The sequence below is a fragment of the Lutra lutra genome, chromosome 1 (assembly GCF_902655055.1).
Source record: "Lutra lutra chromosome 1, mLutLut1.2, whole genome shotgun sequence".
In the NCBI taxonomy this organism is placed as follows: Eukaryota; Metazoa; Chordata; class Mammalia; order Carnivora; family Mustelidae; genus Lutra; species Lutra lutra.
This window is the reverse complement of record NC_062278.1, coordinates 39,508,549-39,529,098: the sequence shown is the minus strand read 5'-3', so window position 1 is coordinate 39,529,098 and position 20,550 is coordinate 39,508,549. Positions and strand designations below refer to the sequence as shown.

Sequence of the window (20,550 nt, the reverse complement as noted above, 5' to 3'; positions counted from 1 at the left end):
CGGACCAACAAAGCTATACTTTGTTAATGACTGATTCATCAGTCCATCATCTCTCCTGATCATCCTGCTTGATTCTGCCATGAAGAACTCCAAACTGCCTCCACCATTGTTGTTAGGCACCTCATTGGAATAAGAGGGTCTAGAGTTCCTCAGAGCATATGTGCCTGCCTTCTTTTCTTTATTTTTCATAGTGCCTGGTTAACATAAGCAAAGGAACTGAAGTCTAGCGCACAAGAAGACATGTGCCCCCGACACAAGTCTTTTCCCAAAATTCTAGATTTAGTTCTTGCTGTTCTTTTCTTTGCTGCCATGTTCTCAGAGCCACATCCTGTTTCTTTATCTTTCCTTATCTTAATCTTTCCTGTTTCCAATATCTTCCTTCAAAGCACCCTCAAATCACTTAGCGCATACTTCTACACAAGCTTGTTATACATTACATTACCATTTTATTTATAGATCTATCTCACCAATTAACTTCAGGTTCAGTTGTTATAAGTCAACATGTCTTCGTTTTTTAAAATATTATTTTGCCATGGGACAAGTTTACTCTGACTCATTACCCCAGTGTTATATAATCTCTGTCCCTTTCTTGATATACCTAGCAAAATGCTACTCTCAAGTTTCAGCCTGATTTGGATCTGCTCAGTGAAGACTTCCTTAACGAACTGAACATCAACTGATTCCCCTTCTCTCTGAATATCCATCTTTTTTTTTTCCTTGCATTTATGTACTGCTTCCCTCACTATATTACCAATACCCCCATGACAACAATGCTCTACATTCGTGCACAGCCATATGGGCACAACTGGAGTTACGGGCTTCTCACTAATTCTGTGTCTCTATTTCTCTCTTCCAGTGGAGGATAGAATACATGTGTGATGCTACAGTAAGATTTTTAATTTAAATTTAATTTACATAATCAATTAATATACTCTATTATTCTAGCTTATTAATGATAAACTATACAGTACACAGAATATATATCAAAGCTCTTCACGGAATCGGTGGTTGAAAAGAGGGAGGCTATAACATTTATTGGCACTAACATGCATTGTTTGTATTTTATTCTTTTCACAAGCCAACAATATGATAAGATAACAAAGAGAATAGAATAATGATACACTTCTGTGCTTCCTACAGGTACCTAGTTCTATGCTTTGAATTTGACTGGTACTTTATAAATAATGTTCCTATTGGTGGTAATGACAATGATGTCAGTAGATAGGGAATAGTATCATTTTTAATAACATGAATCAGTAATTGAGACTTATTCATGGTTAATTTGTGAGAAAAAAAATCCTCTCCTTGTTATTACCATGTATGAGATGTTTTTTTAGAAATTTCTGCTAAGAGTCTTCAAGTCTAAATGATTATTTAAAAAAATTAAAATGCAGCACACTGAAGAATCTTATATTCTGAATGCGGGTTTTCAATGTTTTTAAAAGTGTTAGAGCTCTAAATCATATCATCCAATTCAATAATAGAAAAGTGCCCTTTTTAATCACATCCTAATGAAGGAATTAAAAAAAAAGTGCAACCACATTTTGTTACTGGAGCTTATTAGAGCAGAGCAGATCCTGTATAACCTTGTTAAAATGAAATCAGTTCCAACAAGCACTGTACACAATAAATTGAAGAATGGTGTAGCACCTCTTTTCCAATAACGAGCTTTTCAGGTTAAAGGTATGTTCTGTTCCCTACAAACGCAGTGTACAATAATTTCTAACTTGTCAACCTGTTTTGTTTTCTGGCAGTTTCTCTTTTTAAAAATGGCATTCTGGCCCATTCAGAATGGATTTTCTAAGCAAAATTAAGTCTAAAGAGTCCCAGAAGCCCAAGCTACTTGTTTCTCTCCAAGGACTAGTGTTCAATAGGGAGAAAAATTGCTACCATTTAGTCTGGACTCCATATGTCTACTTTCTCTCTGCTTTATGTCACTAACTCTCCAGGGTGGTCCAAGGGTAATCAAGAGTGAGTCCAAACCAAGGATTATTAGTGGAGATACAGAAGGGTCAGAACTCAACATATATTAGAAGTGTTAAGGTGAGAAATGTCTTTTTGAAAGACGCTATTCACATTTCCTAACCTTAAAAATAATAGGGCATCCTTAACCTTCTTACTGATAATTGCACTGCCATTGGAAGCAATTGTAATGGAAAAATGTACTATATTTGCTCTTTTACCTGTGCAGAGAAGGACGTTTATCTGCTCCCATTATGTTCAGCTACATGGAGCAGCCTATTTGGATTATAGCGTAAGAATGGATAACAGCACCACGGCTCTTACTGAAATGACAACCACCGGGTTGACAAGGCCTCAACTTGCCCATGCATGCTTCCTTCTCAAGAGCCATATGGTAACCTCATCTGCTTCATAAAAAGGAACTCTTTTAAAAATTAGATTTGAATGAATCCCTTTTCATCCCTCTGATAGCTTCTACTGGCTTCACATACTAAATGGAAGACTTATGCAATTAAAAAAAAAAAGCTGTTTTTTAAAAATGAAAAGTACTGCAATTTTAACCTGTAGGCGGTAACCAACAGTTCCATGTAATTGCAGGAAAAGTTTATGAATAAAATCAGTCTGTTGTTTGAAAAAAAGTGTACATTTTTTTTCTCTTAAAATATTCCTTCATATTCCAAACTGACAAAAGTAAAGTGGAATTTAAAATAGGAAAAAAAAAAGAAAACCCTTCCAAGTGGATGATTCTACATTACTTCGCTCCCCCTACTTCAATACGATGAGCTCTTTCTTAAAAGTACTTTGTCAAAAAGTAAATCAGATGATTTGGTCAAATACTTTAAGTTCTGTGAGGATGAAAGTTGTCTTTGGAAAAAGAGCTCTGTCACTCGTTAAAGAAAAACTCAAATCAAGTATGAATACATATGGGAGACACACGATCTAGGAGAAAAACACTGGTTGAGAAATCCACATACTGACCCACATCCCTAAAGTTTGGAGTTCTCACACAAAGCAAAGTGTTTCCTAACCTTACAACAGATTATTAAATAAACTGCCCCCCCCGGGGATTTAGTTATACAAACTGATTACCTTCCCCAAGCTACTGACATTTAAAATATGCTCTCAATAAGAAAGTGAATATTTTACCAAAGTAAAGCATTTCTAACCATGGAACTTCATATTCTCCTGAATAAGTCTCTTAGAATATTCCAATTAATGGAGGGACCCTGAAAACATCTCTAAAGTCACATCATGGTAAGGCACAGGACTGAAAACTCTTCACTTTTTAATTTTTGCTAAGAAGTTGAGGCATAATAGGAGTGTTTATTTATTTCTTACAAGCCTTGCAGTGTTTGGCCTAACACTTAAATATAGTAGATACTTAAGGAAAATTTTATGAAATAATAAAGAATTAGATAGATAGTATAACATTGTGATAGAGATTTTCAGAAAAAAAAAATTTGTCCAGAAATAAATATTATCTTTGTAAGTGATGTTATAGACTTCCAAGAACAAATCCAATTTCTAGTAAGCAATAATCACAGAATTTTGCAAAAACAAAACAGAACAAAACAAAGCAAAACATGTGAAGACATGTGAAGTCAATTGCAGAAATCTAATTTCTATGATTGTTTTTGTCTTTCATTTTTTTAAACTTAAAATCAATTTGCCGACACATAGTACATCATTAGTTTCTGATGTAGTGTTCAATGATTCATCAGTTGTGTATAACACACAGTGCTCATCACATCACGTGCCCTCCTTAATGCCCATCACCCAGTTACTCCATCCCCTGACCCACTTCCCCTCCAGCAACCCTCAGTTTTCCCAGAATGAAGAGTCTCTTGTGGTTTGTCTCCCTCTCTGATTTCTTCACATTCAATTTTCCCTCCCTTTCCCTGTGATCTTCTACACTATTTCTTATATACCACGTATGGTTTCAGTCATATGTGGAACTTCTAGGATTTCTATTGATATTAATCCTTCTATACACATTCTATACACATTGTCCATTTTGTGCATTTCTTAACTGCGTAAGGCACCATTTACATATGGATTGCTAAATAAATATATCTCTGGGTATCATCATTTCTTCTTCCCATATGAGATGAAACCTAAAGTTCTTGATTTTGGTGACAAAAAAGAGTGAATATCAGTTTCCCTAATTCTGCTCTGAAGTCAGGGTACCAGTATACAGAAGTCAGGGTAGTATACACAGGCATACATATATATGAATATATGTGGATATATGTGTTTATGTATATATGTATGTATGTACATATATATTATTTTACTAAAGTTTATTCTGTTGAAAAGAGAGGGAGATAGATACAAAGATAGAGACACACAGAAAGGGACAAAGAAATATTAAAATCCTTAAAGAAATATTTATTGATTGTTTACTATTTAGAAGGCATTGTTCTAAGATCTAGAGATACAGAGATGAATGAGAGTCATAAGGTCTCTGCTTTCAAGAAAGTCATAATCTACTGGATGGATATAGAATATATTCACATGTACAGATACATACATGTAGTATATATAAACATAAATGCATACATATATATGTATATAAACTCATGTACAAAATAAAAATACCAATATGCAACTAAAATAACAAATAATGATAAATGACTTGCAGAGAATTAAAATTAAGTGATGCATGATTGGGGCCATTTTAGATTGGAGTCGACAAAAATGATCTCTCTCAGAAGATTCATTCAATCAAGATCTGAATGATAAGAAGTCATTCTTACAAATATCCATATTCATGCTTCCTGGACAAGCATTCTGGACAAACTTCCTAGACAGAGAATGAGCTTGATGTCTTAGAGGAGTTGAAAGAGGACCAGGGAAACAAGTGATCAGGTAGAGAGTGATAAGATGTCTCATATGCAGGTAGTGGCATATTATGCAGGGTTTAGTAAATGAAGCTGATAGGATTTGGGTTTTACACTAAGTGTGAAGAAAAGCCTTTAGAAAAATTTAAATAGGGGAAAGATATGAAGGAATATGCATTTAAAACATTAATACATGATAACTATATGGGAAAGATATCATAGACATGGATGTCTCTCTAGTCTAGGTTAGAGAGAATAATGGAGAGAAGTGGACATACTGAATACATGGTTTGGAAATAGTGTCAACAGAACTTGCTGATGAGTTGGAGATAAAGATAAAGAGGGGTTAAGGATAGTTTTTAGATTCTGGAATAAGTACATGATATGCTGTTACAATGTTAGTAAAAACTACATTGTAAGAAGCTACAAAGCAGGTTTTATGAAAGATCTGTATCTTCTAGTTGGGTGTGCCATTATTTCTGAAAACAAATGCCCAATTCCCCATGGACTTGAATATTGCTTCAATTCTCTAACAAATGAGTCAACTAATGCTGATAAACTTGAGTAGAAGGGCTCTGTACATCTTTGTAAAGCTACAACCTAACCTTATTTCCACATAAAAATCTAGAAAGACTGAGTATCATGGATTCTTCCATTTACTTTACTGCAACTAATAGAAAAGATTATGTATAAATAACACAAGAAAAGATGTTTAAATTGCTAAAATTGTTGGGTGGTAGACTCTTCTCCATTCAGGCAAGAAGGAGGGCTTTCCCCATGGATGGTTTCACCAGTGCTCCATGGAAGTACCACACAAACATTGACTTCACAGTGGCAGAGCAGTATCTTTGAATGAATTTTTTTACTCTGAAAGGTAAAACCTTAATTTATCCAATTCGTGCTCATCTTAAAACAAAGAGGTGGAATTAAAACTCAACCCTGTATTCAGTATGCTGCACATATGCAACTTTTAAAATGTTTTATAATGAAACAGTGCTCTTGACTCCACTATTTGATCCCATTCCCCTTCTCTCTGCGGAGTTCAACAGCACATTCATCCAGTCAGAGGTATGCCTTTCCCACAGGCATCACAGCTCTCCCTGCTTTATTCATGTGCAGAAATGATATGTTTTATCTCAGCGATTAAAGAAGATACAGTTTTAAGAATCGTCCAACTAGTTTACTGTCTGCAAACTCTCAACCAGAGATGAGAGCAGCAACCATAGGGCTCTTCCATTAGCACACTGTCTGTTGCTCCATATGGGTGTCTTTCCTCTCCTTTTCTTCCTTCACTGTGTATTTTCCCATCTATGCTTCTAAAGAAAGCTTCTCCAAAGGAAAAATGCTCATTATGAGTACATAGAATTAATTTACCAACTGGGTGGTCTGTTTCCGTGTGAGGGAACAGATTTTAGCTCTATCTCTTTTTAATGTTTACTAGGCTGTGCATCTGTCCATAATCCAGTCTTCTCTTTCTCACTGCCCACCCACCCATATGAGCTCAAAAATTCACTCTTTTGGTTCCACAGTGATCTGCATCACCTGGCTAACACTACAACGAGGAGGGGGGAAAAAAGTCATGTAGTCTCTCATTGTTTCTAAACGTTTCATTGCAACATAAATGTAATAGTAAATTTCGATGTTACTGCCAACTTTTTAGTCTAGCTACATATTCACTAGGAAGCACTGAAATGCATTTTTTCATGTGATGAGTGTCTTCAACAGTTTTTAAATCATTGATAATCATGACATGAATATGTATAACAAATACTGTAAGACTAGAAATACATGCATTAAAATTGTGTTTGCTTAGTTCTAAGGTAAGATAACTTTAAAAACAAGTTCAGCATATTAGTTTCTGATATTCCAAATCTGTTTCATAATTATTACCCCATTCGCCTGTATATGCAAAAATTATTTTGTTAAATTTAGAACCAGGTACTAATAACCCTAAAGCAACTGAATTTATATCGTACACCCAAGTGAAATAATTGAAGGAGATGATAGATGATTTGGAAATGTTTGCTAAGGTGAAAGTCCACCCTCCATGACTCAGTTTGCATCTCTCCCACAGTAAGCAAATCAAGTAAAAGGGAAAATCAGCACTGAAGATTAAAAGTGAGTCTGCACTTAAATATAATCTGTGAAAAAGATATATATCTAAATGTGCAACAAAGCTAGGTACTTCGCTTGATGCAGAAGTCTGCAACATCTGTGTGTATGCCTATCTCTGAGTATTTTTGATATTTATTATTTACAATAAAAGTAGAAGAAAATGAAACTAGTAGTTGTATTGACTTTTAAAAGCTGAAAAGCATATGCAATCGCTTGATACCTTTCACCAGACTAACACACACAGAGATTTCTAGCAGTAATATTCCCACTTACTATTAAAAATCTAAAATACTATTTTAATGATGGTTCTTATTAACTGACAATAAAATGTGATGGATCCTATATTTTGTGTGTGTGTGTTGTGTGTGTGTGTGAATGTGAGTGTATATGTATTACTTCTGAGGTAAATTATCCTGGAAACATAAAAAAGCTATCATGTTTTTCAGCAGTATTCATTGCAGTAGATACATGATCAAATAAAACAAACCATAACTGTCAAGTGATATCTTAGAGATATCTAGTCAGTGACTGTCACTCACGTAAAGAAGCTTTTTATTATTTTTTACTTTCTACCATAATAATACTGGTTATGGAGAATTTTACTTGTTTTATGTGGTCATTAAGGTAAAATTTGCTCAAAAAGCAAAATATGTATACATAAAAGTAAAAATATGATAGGGAATATAGTGGGTAATTTTACTTAAAACAAGAATAGTAAGTTAAGATTATGATGTAATGAATTGTTACAAAAGTTATTCACACAAATAGAAAAATAATGAAGTAGGGGCGCCTGGGTGGCTCAGCGGGTTAAGCCTCTGCCTTCGGCTCAGGTCATGATCTCAGGGTCCTGGGATCTAGCCCCGCATCGGGCTCTCTGCTAGGCAGGGAGCCTGCTTCTTCCTCATTCTCTCTCTGCCTGCCTCTCTGCCTGCCTCTCTGCCTACTTGTGATCTCTCTCTGTCAAATGAATAAATAAATTCTTTAAAAAAAAAAAGAAAGAAAAATAATGAAGTAAAGGAATTTTAGAACAGTGGCAAAATAATTTTAAATCTCATATAAGGGTTATTATATTAATAGGAAGAATATGTTTGAAGAGAGGTGGGAAATGTCACACAAACCTTTCTCACAGAGCGCATCTCTATTCTGTTACGACTGTCTCAAACAACCCTGAGTCAGGTTCTGAATGGAGTGGATTCTCCACTGAAACTCTCACCTGACTCCCTGGAACTCTCTCCCATGCTCTGGGCCTGCCATGCAGAGTGCCACTTCTGGTGGAAAAAGAAATATGCTACTCATTTTTTTTCTACTTGTATTGTTATATATCTTCCCAAATCCCGGGGCGGGTTTTGAGAGTGTAGATGATACTAAGGAGTCCCAGCTTCTCTGTTCCACAACCATTTGTATTTCGAGGAGTGGTTATAAATTTCTCTAGCATGAGTATGAAGGCAGGTAAAAGGTATTGGCAGTGCAGAGAAAGAAGAAATTTAAGATTTGGAGGAAATCTGATTTGTGTTTCTCACTGTCGTATTCTTTTTCATAATTTCCCAGGTGCTGTATGTTTCGGACACTTTCAAAAGAACATGTATTTTGCAACAGTTGATGAGAAATAAATATTAGAACTTGAGTTGCTTCTATCCACAAAATGAGATTAGCTTCAGGTCATCTGTAATTCTCTGCAGCTATTCCTTATGTGATAAAAAGGTATCCTCCATGTTCCCTATACTGGAAGATATGAATCTGGGAAGTCTTGTTTGAGGAAAAGATATTTAACCTAAACCCTCTGAACTTGATGTTGTATTAGAGAAACAAGAGTAATTATAACTTTTATCCTGTACTCTCTATGTAACTAATTTGTCATACTATTGAAATTTTAAGATATCCTCTATTGCCTAGTTGGCAGGAATTTACAATTGTCTCATTCTTTAATAGATATAACCTAATTTATGCTCTGAGTACCATTCAGGGAAGACTCTGGGCACTAAACTGTATGCAACTCTTGTGTAAGGTTTTCATCAGAAATTGAGTGGATTGAGATTTCCTTTGGTATCTTAAGGCTACTAGTAATATAATTATAATAATTTGATTTATTGCATATGTATGCACCTGGCACTGTGCTGGCTACTTCCATTTATGATGTACACCATTAGCCTTTGAACAATTCAGAAGTGCTCTGTTACTTTTTTTTTTTTTTTTAATTATAGACACTTAGACCACACTCTCAAAGACTTCAAACAGCTACATGATTGTCCATTCTTCTCTAGTTCTTTTATTTTGGTATTATAACTATTTGAATGCTTATCTTCCATGTTAAATTCTAAACTTAAGTTCTATTCACCTTTGCTTCTATAGTACTTTAGTATTCAGTAGTTAAATGCTAAATATTTATTTGGTGAATGAATGATTTTTTTCTCTTGATCTGAGTTCTCCAAATAGTAAAACGGCAATGGAATAGTATGCTTAAATGCCATTGACATGGAAATAATCAGCCCTTCTAAAAAAATAAATAGTATGATAGCAACAAAAGTATGAGAATGACTTCAATTTTTTTATACAGAAGCAAAAAAAAAAAAAGGTGGGGGAGACAAACCATGAAAGACTCTTAACTCTAGGAAATAAGCTGAAGGTTGCTGGAGGGGAGGTGGCTATAGGGATGTAGTAAGTGGGTCATGGGCATTAAGGAGGGCACGTGATATGATAAGCACCAGATGTTAGATGTAACTGATGAATAACCGAACTCTACATCTGAAAATAATGATGTACTATATGTTGGCTAATTGAATTTAAATAAAAAAAAACTATTCTGACACAAATTAATAGTATATATAACTAAGGCTACCAATTCAACACATAAATGTTTCCACTGTTGAACTTGTTAATGAAAAATGCTACTTTCTTTTCTGATGAAAGCCTGCAAAGTACAAATTGTTCATAAATATAATATTTTATCCTACAAGTATTTGTATGTTAAATTTTGTTAGACCTTTCACTGATGGTGAATTTTAGACTGGCAGTTTCAAATTACCATCTGTAGTTCTAAAGCTGAAATTTGTAAAGGTATAATTAGGAGGGGGAAGAAAACTCTCCAGTGTCCACAACACAAAATGTCAGTGCTGTTAACAATTAAATGTGATAACATTTAAATAATGTACTTCCACTGACACCCAAAGAATAAAATCTAACCGTTAGGATGGCATCTAGATAGCAGATGATTTCACAGGAAAGTGCTCAGACCTCCATCAAGTTAAGAATCAATAGAACATGGGCAACTGTGGTAGAGTCAAAGACACAGTCTCAGCTCATGAAAGGCCCTTCTGTGCTAGAGCTATATTAAATTATTACAGCTAATGTAAAATCAACCTTGGTGTAAAAGATAAAAGGGTAAAGTTCTCACAAATGATCACTTATCACTCCATTCCGAAATGCATACAGCATTCATTATAGATCGAAATGCCACTCAAATTTCATCATTTAGTAGAGTTTTGAAACAGCCAAACCATTAACAGAGGAGAGTAGCTTTTTATATTTATACAACCAGTGACTAATGAAACATTATACCCTGTGTGCAAAGGGGAAAAAAAACCTTTATTTTGTAATGAACCCAATTGGAGCTCTTTTTAAACACAGAGTAATATGGTTTCACTGTTTCATCGAACCTCTCATTACTTGTGTCAATAATCCTAGGTAAACTACTGTTGAACTTCATAGCATTTATCTAGCAGCATGAATAACATTAATCTATGGGGTGCTTTTGATGAATTGTAGTTCAAAAAGCAAAGCCAAAAATGACTTCTTACAAAGTGGTTAGAGAAGTATTTATTAGAAATATGTCAACTGCCAAATACCTAAAGGTAGCTTGGCTATTTAGGAAATCATGCTGTTGGCTAGCTTGCAAACACTGGGAAAACATATGCATTTGCTCCACTTGAATTATGTAAAAAAAAAAAAAAGGATGACATACTTTTTATCTAAACTGTATTATTTTTTCTATCACTTCCCTTCTAACTATTGGTATTTTTGTGTCCTATTGCTTTAGACACAATGTGACATGCTATACAAAATGCCCCTAGGTTCCCTACAACTGTCAGTGAAATGCACTCAGAAAGCGCAGAGTGAATCAGACTTCACTTCTATGACTGCATGAGCTACACACACAGGTCAGCATGAACTGAAAGCTACTCCCGGGTCCTGCTCCAAGAATCTAAGTTATTTTCTTGACACGCCCAGGACTTCTTAGACTGTCTCTGGCAGGAAGCCTGGCAGGGAGTGTCTACAGGGCTTTAACGCATTTAGTTCCAATTTATGAATTTAATTGGATTAGGCTGATCTTTCCAGAAAGTTGTAATCTGCACAATTCATAGGATGCTAGAAATTAATCTCTCAGCTCTATCTTCAAAGAGTTTATATGTGGTCAGTCTATGTACTGCAAGTCCTCGTTGGCCTTCAACAGCAAAGTGGTATTAAGAATTGAAAGGCTGCATACACTAAAGTAATTTGAGAATACGAAAGTTGTATATTGATTTAATATATTCTCTTTCTCCAGTTTGTCCTGTACCACAACAAAGTAAATACCTGGGGAAAAAACATAAACGGTATTAATTTTTTCCCTAAAATAAAATCTCTTTACAAAGAATTAGACTCTATCCCCCCCCACAAAATTCTGTTTTAGAAAGGTACAGAACTAATTCATGCTTCTCATAGTACTTTATAATTGGATTCATGGGAAAGATCTCAAATAAATATACTCTGTTCATATTTTTAAGATACACTGGCTTTATTACAGTATCATGTTTTACACAGTGTTCATTTGGAATACTGTTATATTGTATTAGCACAATACTAGTCTTAGAAAAGATTTTCATAGTGAAATATGAGGAAAATCTTACATTCTCTAATGTTTCTTTCTCTTGGAAATTCACAATGTAGCCTGGCATAGTTAATAAACTCTGAGAAGTCTTGCAATAAAGAACCTTGACTAATTTTTTATTACATTATTTATCGATCTCATAAAAATTCATCTCTATCTAACAATATATTAAAGCTATATCATGAGCAACAATTGTGGCTTTTGGAGGTTTGGAAAAACAGGGATTGTCTCAGTCTTAGGTACTGTTATTTCTTTTTGCCATTTTGTTATATTTACTCATATCGTGAGATTAGTGCAGTGAAGAAAAAATGTCTGTGACTGTTTCATATCATTGTTCATAAGAAATTAATGCAATTATATATTGTACACCTCTGTCTTTGCTGCATCTCATTAATGTGCTATCATTCCTTGTGAAACCAGCTATAGTAATAAAGTATATTTTTATGATATTACAACCAAAACTAACTTAAAGTAAATATAGCTTTCATGATTATGATTATGATTATGATAACTAAAAGCATTTATTTGCAAAATTCAAAGAAAACCATTATTATTTACTAGTCACTACCAACACTTATATAATTGCAATAAAAAAACCTTTTACAAAAATAATTTTTATTTTTAGTGTATGTTGTAAATTTATTAATTTGACTTGGAACATATTGTGAATCTTTTGTGAAAAGTCCTTCTGAAAGAAAAAGAAAACCCATTTAAAATTGTGTTTATTATTCTAAAGACTGTGATAAATTTAAAGTTTTTCAGGTCATTCATTTCTTTCACATATACTGATATCCAAAAAGTACTCACCGTGTACAATGAGAACATACTCTGCACTGCTTTGGCCGATGGTGTTCGTGGCTTCACATCGATATGTACCATTATCCGTTTTGTTCAGGAAAAGAATGTTTAACTCCCTACCACTCACAACCATTCGGTCAGGATCTGGCAATTCTCCACCGTCCTTTGTCCACAAAACAGGTTCTGGCCTATTGGATTTAAATATGCACATAGATATGAAAATGAGAAATTTTTCATATTATGTGAAGTATATAAATCAAGCAATTTACAAATATTTAACAATCATTTTGTGCACATACATATGCTAACTTCTAGAAGGTAGCAAACAACCACCATGCTCTCACTCAGGAGATTTGGAGATATGGCAAATATAATTTAATTCTATTCTGTTAAACTAAGCAGGCGTGTATTAACGGACTAATTTGCTGAGTCATTAGAGCAATCCTGTGGCCTCGATTCTGATGTGAATTTTCATACCTGCAATTTCTGGAGGATGGCTTTGGGGCTTTGGAGCAGCCTTTTCCAGAAGTACTTGGAATTACACCTTTATACTTGAGGCTACTACCACTGTGACAGTTTTGCTTGAAACCATCTGAAGCTATTTCCCCTCACCTTTTCTTCTTTTCTCACCCCCTACTGGTTTTCCTTGAAGGTCTCTCTTTTAGTCTCCTAGTTGTAGAGATACAATTGACAACTAACACTGTGGTGTAAAATGGAATGATTTGATAAATGTATATATTGCAAAGTAATTATCACAATTGCTTTAGTTAACATCGATCACCTCACATAGTTATATTTTCTCTTGTGATGAAACTTTAAAGATCTAGTTTCTTAGCAACATTCAAATAAACAATACAACATTGTTAATTATAGTCAGCGTGCTGTACATTACATCCCCAGAAATTATTTATCTTATAACTGGAAATCTGTACAATATTCACCCACTTCTTCCACTACTCTATTCCCTGTTTCTGGACACTTTCACTTGACATTACAGGGGAAGTCTTAGAGCAATTAAACAGGAAAAAAAAAATAATAAAAAGCTGTACAACTGAGTAGCAAAAAAATTATCCAACTAAAAAAATTGCAGATGAATTGAATAAATATTCTTCCAAAGAAGACATTCAAGCGGCTAACAATTATAGAAAAAAATGTTCAACATCACTCATCATTGGATAAATGCAAATCAAAATCATAATGCAATATTACCTCATACCTGTTAGGATGCCTATCATTAAAAAGTCTGGAAATAACAAGTGTTAGGGAAGACATGGAGAAAAGGGAATACTTCCACACTGTGGGTGGAAGTATAAATTGGTGCAGCCATTTTGGAAAATAGTATGAAGTTTCCTCAGAATATTAAAAATACAACTACTGCTTGATCCAACAGTTCCATTTTTGGGTAAATATCCAAAGGAAACAAAATCACTATTTCGAAAAGATATCTACATCCCATGTTCACTGCAGCATTGTTTATAAAAGCCAACATATGCAAAGAACCCATGTCCATCAATGGATGAAAAGATAAAGAAAATATATTCTAAGTATAATGCAATATTATTCAGACATTGAAAAAAGGAAAACCTGCTATATGAGACAGCATGGGTGGAACTTGAGGGCATTAGGCTAAGTAAAATAATGAGACAGAGAAAGACAAATACTGTATGATCATACTTATATGTGGAACCTAAAGAAAAGTTTTATGAACTTATGGGAACTGGTAGTTCTCTTTTAATTAAATTGTTGCAAAGAATTCTCATCACAAAACCTGTTTGCGGGGAAGAAAGGATAAATGAACCATGGACATCTGTCTTCCAATGTCTTACATAGTTTTGTAATTATAAATTTTAGGAATAGTTAATAATACCTACTGCCATGGGTTGATATGGGAATTATCCTAGATGTGTTACTAATATCTTCTATACTTCTCACAAGGATACTTCTGATATCATTTTTAAAAATTTAATGCATGTAAGAATGTTGATGATCAGAGATGTATGCAAACATTGGTCTAACTCTGTAGTTAATGCTTTGTCCACTACCTCTTGCTTACTAACATGATAAATATTTTCCAACTTCTTTTATGTCAAATTTTCTATTTTAACATTATTTTATCGTATTAGAAATTATTTTTGAAATAGGTTTAATTATTTGTTGATTTTTTTGGGAAACATTTCACTTCCATTTTGTTACTGTAAAGACAATGAGAACATATATCTTGATTAATGAACTATGACATCTTTTCTAATTCAGAGAATATGTTTTTTCTGAAAAAATTCTGAAGTGGCAAAAGCTGTGAACCAAATAATAAAAAATACAGGAAATAGTATCAAAACAAGCAGATCAGCAATGTGATGAAAGAATCATTTAGTTTAAGTAGTGAGGCATTTGGGAGAGAACAAAGAGAAGACAACCAGGACTGTATCCATGAAAATTCTGAAAGGGCATTTTATGCAGAAAAAAAGAAACAAAGAAATTAGTTATCTAAAACTATTGGAAAATAAAATAATTTATATCATCCAATTATATAGACAACTCACTCCCATAGTATATTTAATAAAATATAAACCATTAATATTTCTCAACTTGCATCACGCAACCCACATTAGCAAGCTGCTCTTTGAATTTACTGATTCTTATGTTAAAACTGAGAGCCTAGATAATCTTGAACCTTGCACATCCTTAATATCCTTTGAAGAGACAAAACTATGACTTACTGCATATAACTGAAATATTAGAAGGTGTGTCCTTTCTACAAAGCCACATAAGGCCAACATTAAAATAAGTTATATTAAGGATGACTTGAATTTTAAAAGATTCATCTTTAAGATACTACTCAACAGATGTATTTCATTAAGAGGCAATACTTTCTTAATGTATAAGTAAAAACTTTTAAACATACACAGATATAACTGGATCTCTCTCTCTCTGCATTTTCATACACTCAAAATTATACCCCCCAAATCCAAACTGTCATAACTTTTCTCTGCTTGTGTTCATAAGATTTCAGTCACATCTTCAAGTATTTGGCCCTGTAATCATTTAAGTAAATTTAGATATGTATTTTTGAGTTGTATACACAGAAATGAAGTTAAAGATCTAGATAAATTATTTAAGCTACCAGTCTGTATTTAAAAAGAATGTTTTCTAAAACATAATTCTCTTTTCTAGGAAATAATGAAAAAATACCTGCAGAAATGTTTCAGAGGAGATTATAGAAGTGTAAGTCACTACTGACACTGAATATTACAGGATCCTTGATCCTACTCTGTATGGTAAATCTTCAAAGTGGCAAAAAAAGTTAGCTCCATAAGACGCAATTTTAATGAAATGGAGGTTAGAGTTTATACATCGATTAAAAATACCTTACACATATTCCAATTAGTACTTAAAATGTTCGAGCTTCTTAATATCACCATAAAAATATTAAGTGGTTTAGCAAGTCTTGATACAATTTGTGTTTCATCTTAATAAAGAGGGCCCCTAGGCTTTCTCTAATTGGAACCCAGAAATGATTGAGTTTCTTGCTGCAAATGAATAACCATCTTCCCTGCTGTTCAGGCAACCAAAGGAGATCATTTAAAAAGTGGTTCCAGTCAATGTTTCTATGTGATAAGGCTGAAAAAGAGTAGGAGCTAGATACCAGGAGTAACAGGACACTGACACAGCACCGGGCATGAGATAATGCTATATAACTCCATAGTGAGAACATTAATATGGTCAATCTAGTTTCCCCTTTAAAAGCCCATGTAATTAGAATTTGGAAATCTTCCGTATGAGATAACATTTGATTTATGTTTCTGTCTACCAAATCTATAGGGCTAAAAAGACTTTTTTTTTTTCCCCTTATGCACCTAATGACATTTTGCGGCTATTTCTTCATAGGGTAATGGAAAACAACAACAAAAAAATTAAAAAAAAAAAAGTGAAAGAAGAAACCAAACATGTGCGTACATTTTTATTCTCTTATATTCTAAGGTCTTGGTGGAATTGTTTTACCTTAACAGATTTTTAGAAAAATTTTTATTAACCTCATATTTTGTTTTCTCTGTATCTAATGAGAAATTCTCTGATATCTTTAATAACTCCTTGTTTATAAATTAGTGTTAGAAGGAATTGCCACAACTCCCTTGGGTTAGCAAGCTATTTAATATCTTGAGCTGGATACAAACCTGATTACTCATTTCCACTGAAACTCTTTGGTCTTTGGGGCACTTATTCTGAAAAGTTATACCATAAGAACAGTCCCTCTAATTCTTCCAACTGTATATGGGATCCTTACTCCCTAGATATTGATGCTGATGGAATCTTGCTTTGCCTTCTTATATCTCATCCTCTTTAGACTCATGCTCGAGAAGAAGAATAAAGAACAAGCAGTTCAGTTACAGAAAAATAAGCATCATAATGCAGATCTCCTAAAAAAGAGGTCTGGTGTCCTTGCAGAAGTAAATACAAGTAAAAGATCTTCCAAACTGTGGAATGGAAGCACTCTCCAGTATCTTCCTTTTCCCAAATGGCTATATCCCCTTGGAGTTCTACAGTGCCTTTTCCTTCACAAGCACAGTACATGTTGGGCTCTAACATTAAGATTAGTCTTATGAAAATGAAACTTACTTTTCCTAAATGAAAGAAAAATAATAAGTTGCTGTAGTAGCATTCAAGTAAACACCTTGTTCTGGCTCAAAGAAAAGAGAAAGAAACTTGCAAATGCCCATATCTTATATTTCTTTCATTCAAGACAAAACAGGAACTTATAGTTAATGACTTGATGTCTTATGCACTTATAAGTGTATGGTACATGAAGATGATTACTACCTTTATTTCAGTTTTAAAATTCCCAGGTGATAGATATGATTGAAGATTTAATACTAGGGAGATTTTTAAGCCCAATCCTTCTCTATTTCCTGTGATGGTTTCACTCTACAGTGGAAGAAGGTGGTAGAAGCTATATAAACATCTTGATCCATTTTTCTGCTTGAAGCAAAATTATACTGAAGAAATTATACTGAATTGTCTATGTATAAAATTATGTTCATGCGATCACATTTTTAGAAAAGCAGAGGGAAAGAAATTAAGTTCAAATTGACAAGTGAGTTTGATATTCAGTTCAATTAAAAATTTTAAATTTATTCGTTTCTGGGAAGAAGGATTCTGAGAGATTCTAGCCTCGGCCATTCTTCATTGGGTGGATTGAAATTGCATCCATAAGCCACAGCCCAGACATTGCCAACCAAGTGAGGTAGAAGGGAAAAAGAGGAAGAAAAAAAACACAAAAAATAGAAGCTGGTATTGTTTGCTCCTTTTCTTAAAATCTCAAATATAAAGACAAAGCAAGTTCAAGGCGTAGCCTTTCTTAAACTAATGCAACCAACTTAAAATATGATTTTGTAAGGAGTCTCTGATGGGAGAAAGTGATGTGGCTGCTACACAGGAAAATACAAAGAGATTATGTGTGGAGCTACTTATTACATTGACCACTTTAAATATAAAAATGCGTAAAAGGTTATTTTGCTATTGAGGATCAAATGAGAGGTTTCTGAAAACAGTTGTGTAATAGTCCACACATATTTCAAATCAAATTTTTAATTATTGTAAAATGTTGATCTAGGATCTTGGAGAATTCATCAAACTGAGCTTTTTCCTCAAATCTGACTGTTGTGCAACTTAATTGTGATAAAATTTTCTTTCCTTTTATTTGCAATATGGATTTCATGCTTTATATGGAAGCAATTTTTAAAACATCAAGTAACTTTTACTATTATCCAAATTAACTTTGAATATTTTCCTTATTACAGTTGAAGTTCATTTTAAAACATGATCAATGAAACAGTTATATGTCTGTCTTTATAGATACAGTTCTGCTCAAAGGAAAACAAAACTTCAGAAATATTTATGGTAGTCCTCAATGAGTTTCAATGAGTTTAATTAGCAGAAAATGTTCTGCTCTTACACTTGTAATCGTAAGACAGGTGAAAGCTCAGTGAAGATTTTTGTTATTGTTTAAATATGCCTATGTACTCTTGACTAGGTACTTCACAAGTTTACACAATTATTATCTAACAACTATCAATAAACAAATGTGTATAAGTTTTTGAGCCAGAAATTATGAGGGATATGAGGAAAATAAACATCTTCTCTCTGTGATATTACATTTTTGTAGTTTATATAAGATATATGTCATCAACCATAACACTTGCAGGACATGGTAAGTGGCAGAATTGAGTTATAAAACATAAAAATTCACCATACTTATATTAGGGACATTAGAACAGACTTTATGAAAGCTATAACTCTTGATTGATATCTTTAATTATGGCAAGATTTTTTTTTTCTTTTAAAGATTTTATTTATTGATTTGACAGAGAGAGATCACAAGTAGACAGAGAGGCAGGCAGAGAGAGAGAGAGAGAGGGAAGCAGGCTCCCTGCCGAGCAGAGAGCCCTATGCGGGACTCGATCCCAGGACCCCGAGATCATGACCTGAGCCGAAGGCAGCGGCTTAACCCACTGAGCCACCCAGGCGCCCCAGTTATGGCAAGATTTTGAGTGGTAGAAATGGACATGCCAACTTGAGAGAAGTTAGGACCCTGGCTAGGATGCTTGCCCTCACGAAGCCATATTATTGAAAAGATGAATTTAAATACAGCGAGGACCAAGAAAACAGTGTCAATAATAGGTGATATCATGATTAACTAAGATAACAAATTATGAAAGGGCAAAGTTAATGACTTGTGGTAGGATAACTGAGTTGGGAATAATAAAATTAAAGGTCAGGAAGTAAATTCTAACAGGACCAGATATACTCATAAGGAACTTAGTCCAAGACAGTTTATAAGAAAAAAGTGAAGATGAAAAGTATTATTTTAATGTTAGAACAAAAGACTGATGATGTCATTTATATGGAAGAGAGAATAAAATGTGGTGGAGAACATTCTGGTCATAAAGACAACCATGAACAAAAGCAAAGAAATAGAAAGGTTTGGGTTACGAACATGAGGAGAAAAGTTAAAAAAATAAAAATAAAAAATGTGTACATTTTTTAGCCTGGAACTCAAACCTGGCCTTGGGTTCCAGGTTAAAACATCCAGACAGTTAGGAAAAACAAATATACTTTGCTAAGTCTTTTAAGAAGTATTACTGTTCACAATTTCTTTTAAGTATATCAATGTGAAATATCTGAAAAAAGAAGTTTCAATAAAGAGACCATCTACAGAGTTCTTAAGAGAGAAAGCCAGGTCTTACATAAAGTTGGAGTAATACAGGAAAGCAGAGAAAAAAAGAAGATAATAGAATAGCACTTGGGAAAGTAAATATAATTTTTGGAGCCAGAAAATGTATGGTGTTCATGAAGAGAGAGAGAGGGCCTGTTCTCATTATGCCATCCAGTTTATATAATAGGAAAAATCTCAGTCTTAAATAAGAAAAAATAACAATGTGAAACCAACATACCACCAACCAGCCAACCAAATAAACAAACAAATGCACAAACAAAATTTTAAAAAAATTGAATATAGCAGATAAGGAAAGTGGATGATTTTACTTTGGAGCATGCTAAGTTCAAGAGCTAGAAGAAGATCAAGAAATATATCTTTATTCAGCAATAAGGAAATGAGAAATCAGAAGTCAGGGCTGAGGACAGAACTGGACTCTTTTAGAGAGATTCTGGAGTCAAGAAAATGCCCAAGCTCCAAAAGGAACACAAAAGGATAGATTACTGGATATTGTGGAATATTTTCATTTAAGGGATGAGAAAAGAGAGAGAATGAAGCCCAAGAGGTCTAAGAGAATGCAAAAGAGAATAATGTGATATGAACAAGAAAGAATTTCTTCAAAAATGTATTGACTTAAACATTTACATTTCTGACCCATCCAATACCTTGTCCTCTCAGTTCCCTGATTCCCTCATATTTGGTAATTATTTTGTTGGTCCTACCTCAGTCATGATCACACACCAAACTTTGTCATCATCATT

At 33.8% G+C, this 20,550-nt stretch overlaps 1 protein-coding gene across 4 annotated transcripts in view; it reads right to left on the bottom strand.

Moving 5' to 3' along the window:
* Nucleotides 1-20,550, bottom strand: part of CADM2 (cell adhesion molecule 2) — a 1,105,278-nt gene that overhangs the window by 85,786 nt on the left and 998,942 nt on the right. For all 4 annotated transcript variants that reach the window (XM_047722125.1, XM_047722134.1, XM_047722152.1 and 1 more), the window contains one exon: nt 12,589-12,767. In XM_047722125.1, coding sequence (XP_047578081.1) covers nt 12,589-12,767 — 179 coding nt within the window. The remainder of the gene's footprint in view (nt 1-12,588; nt 12,768-20,550) is intronic.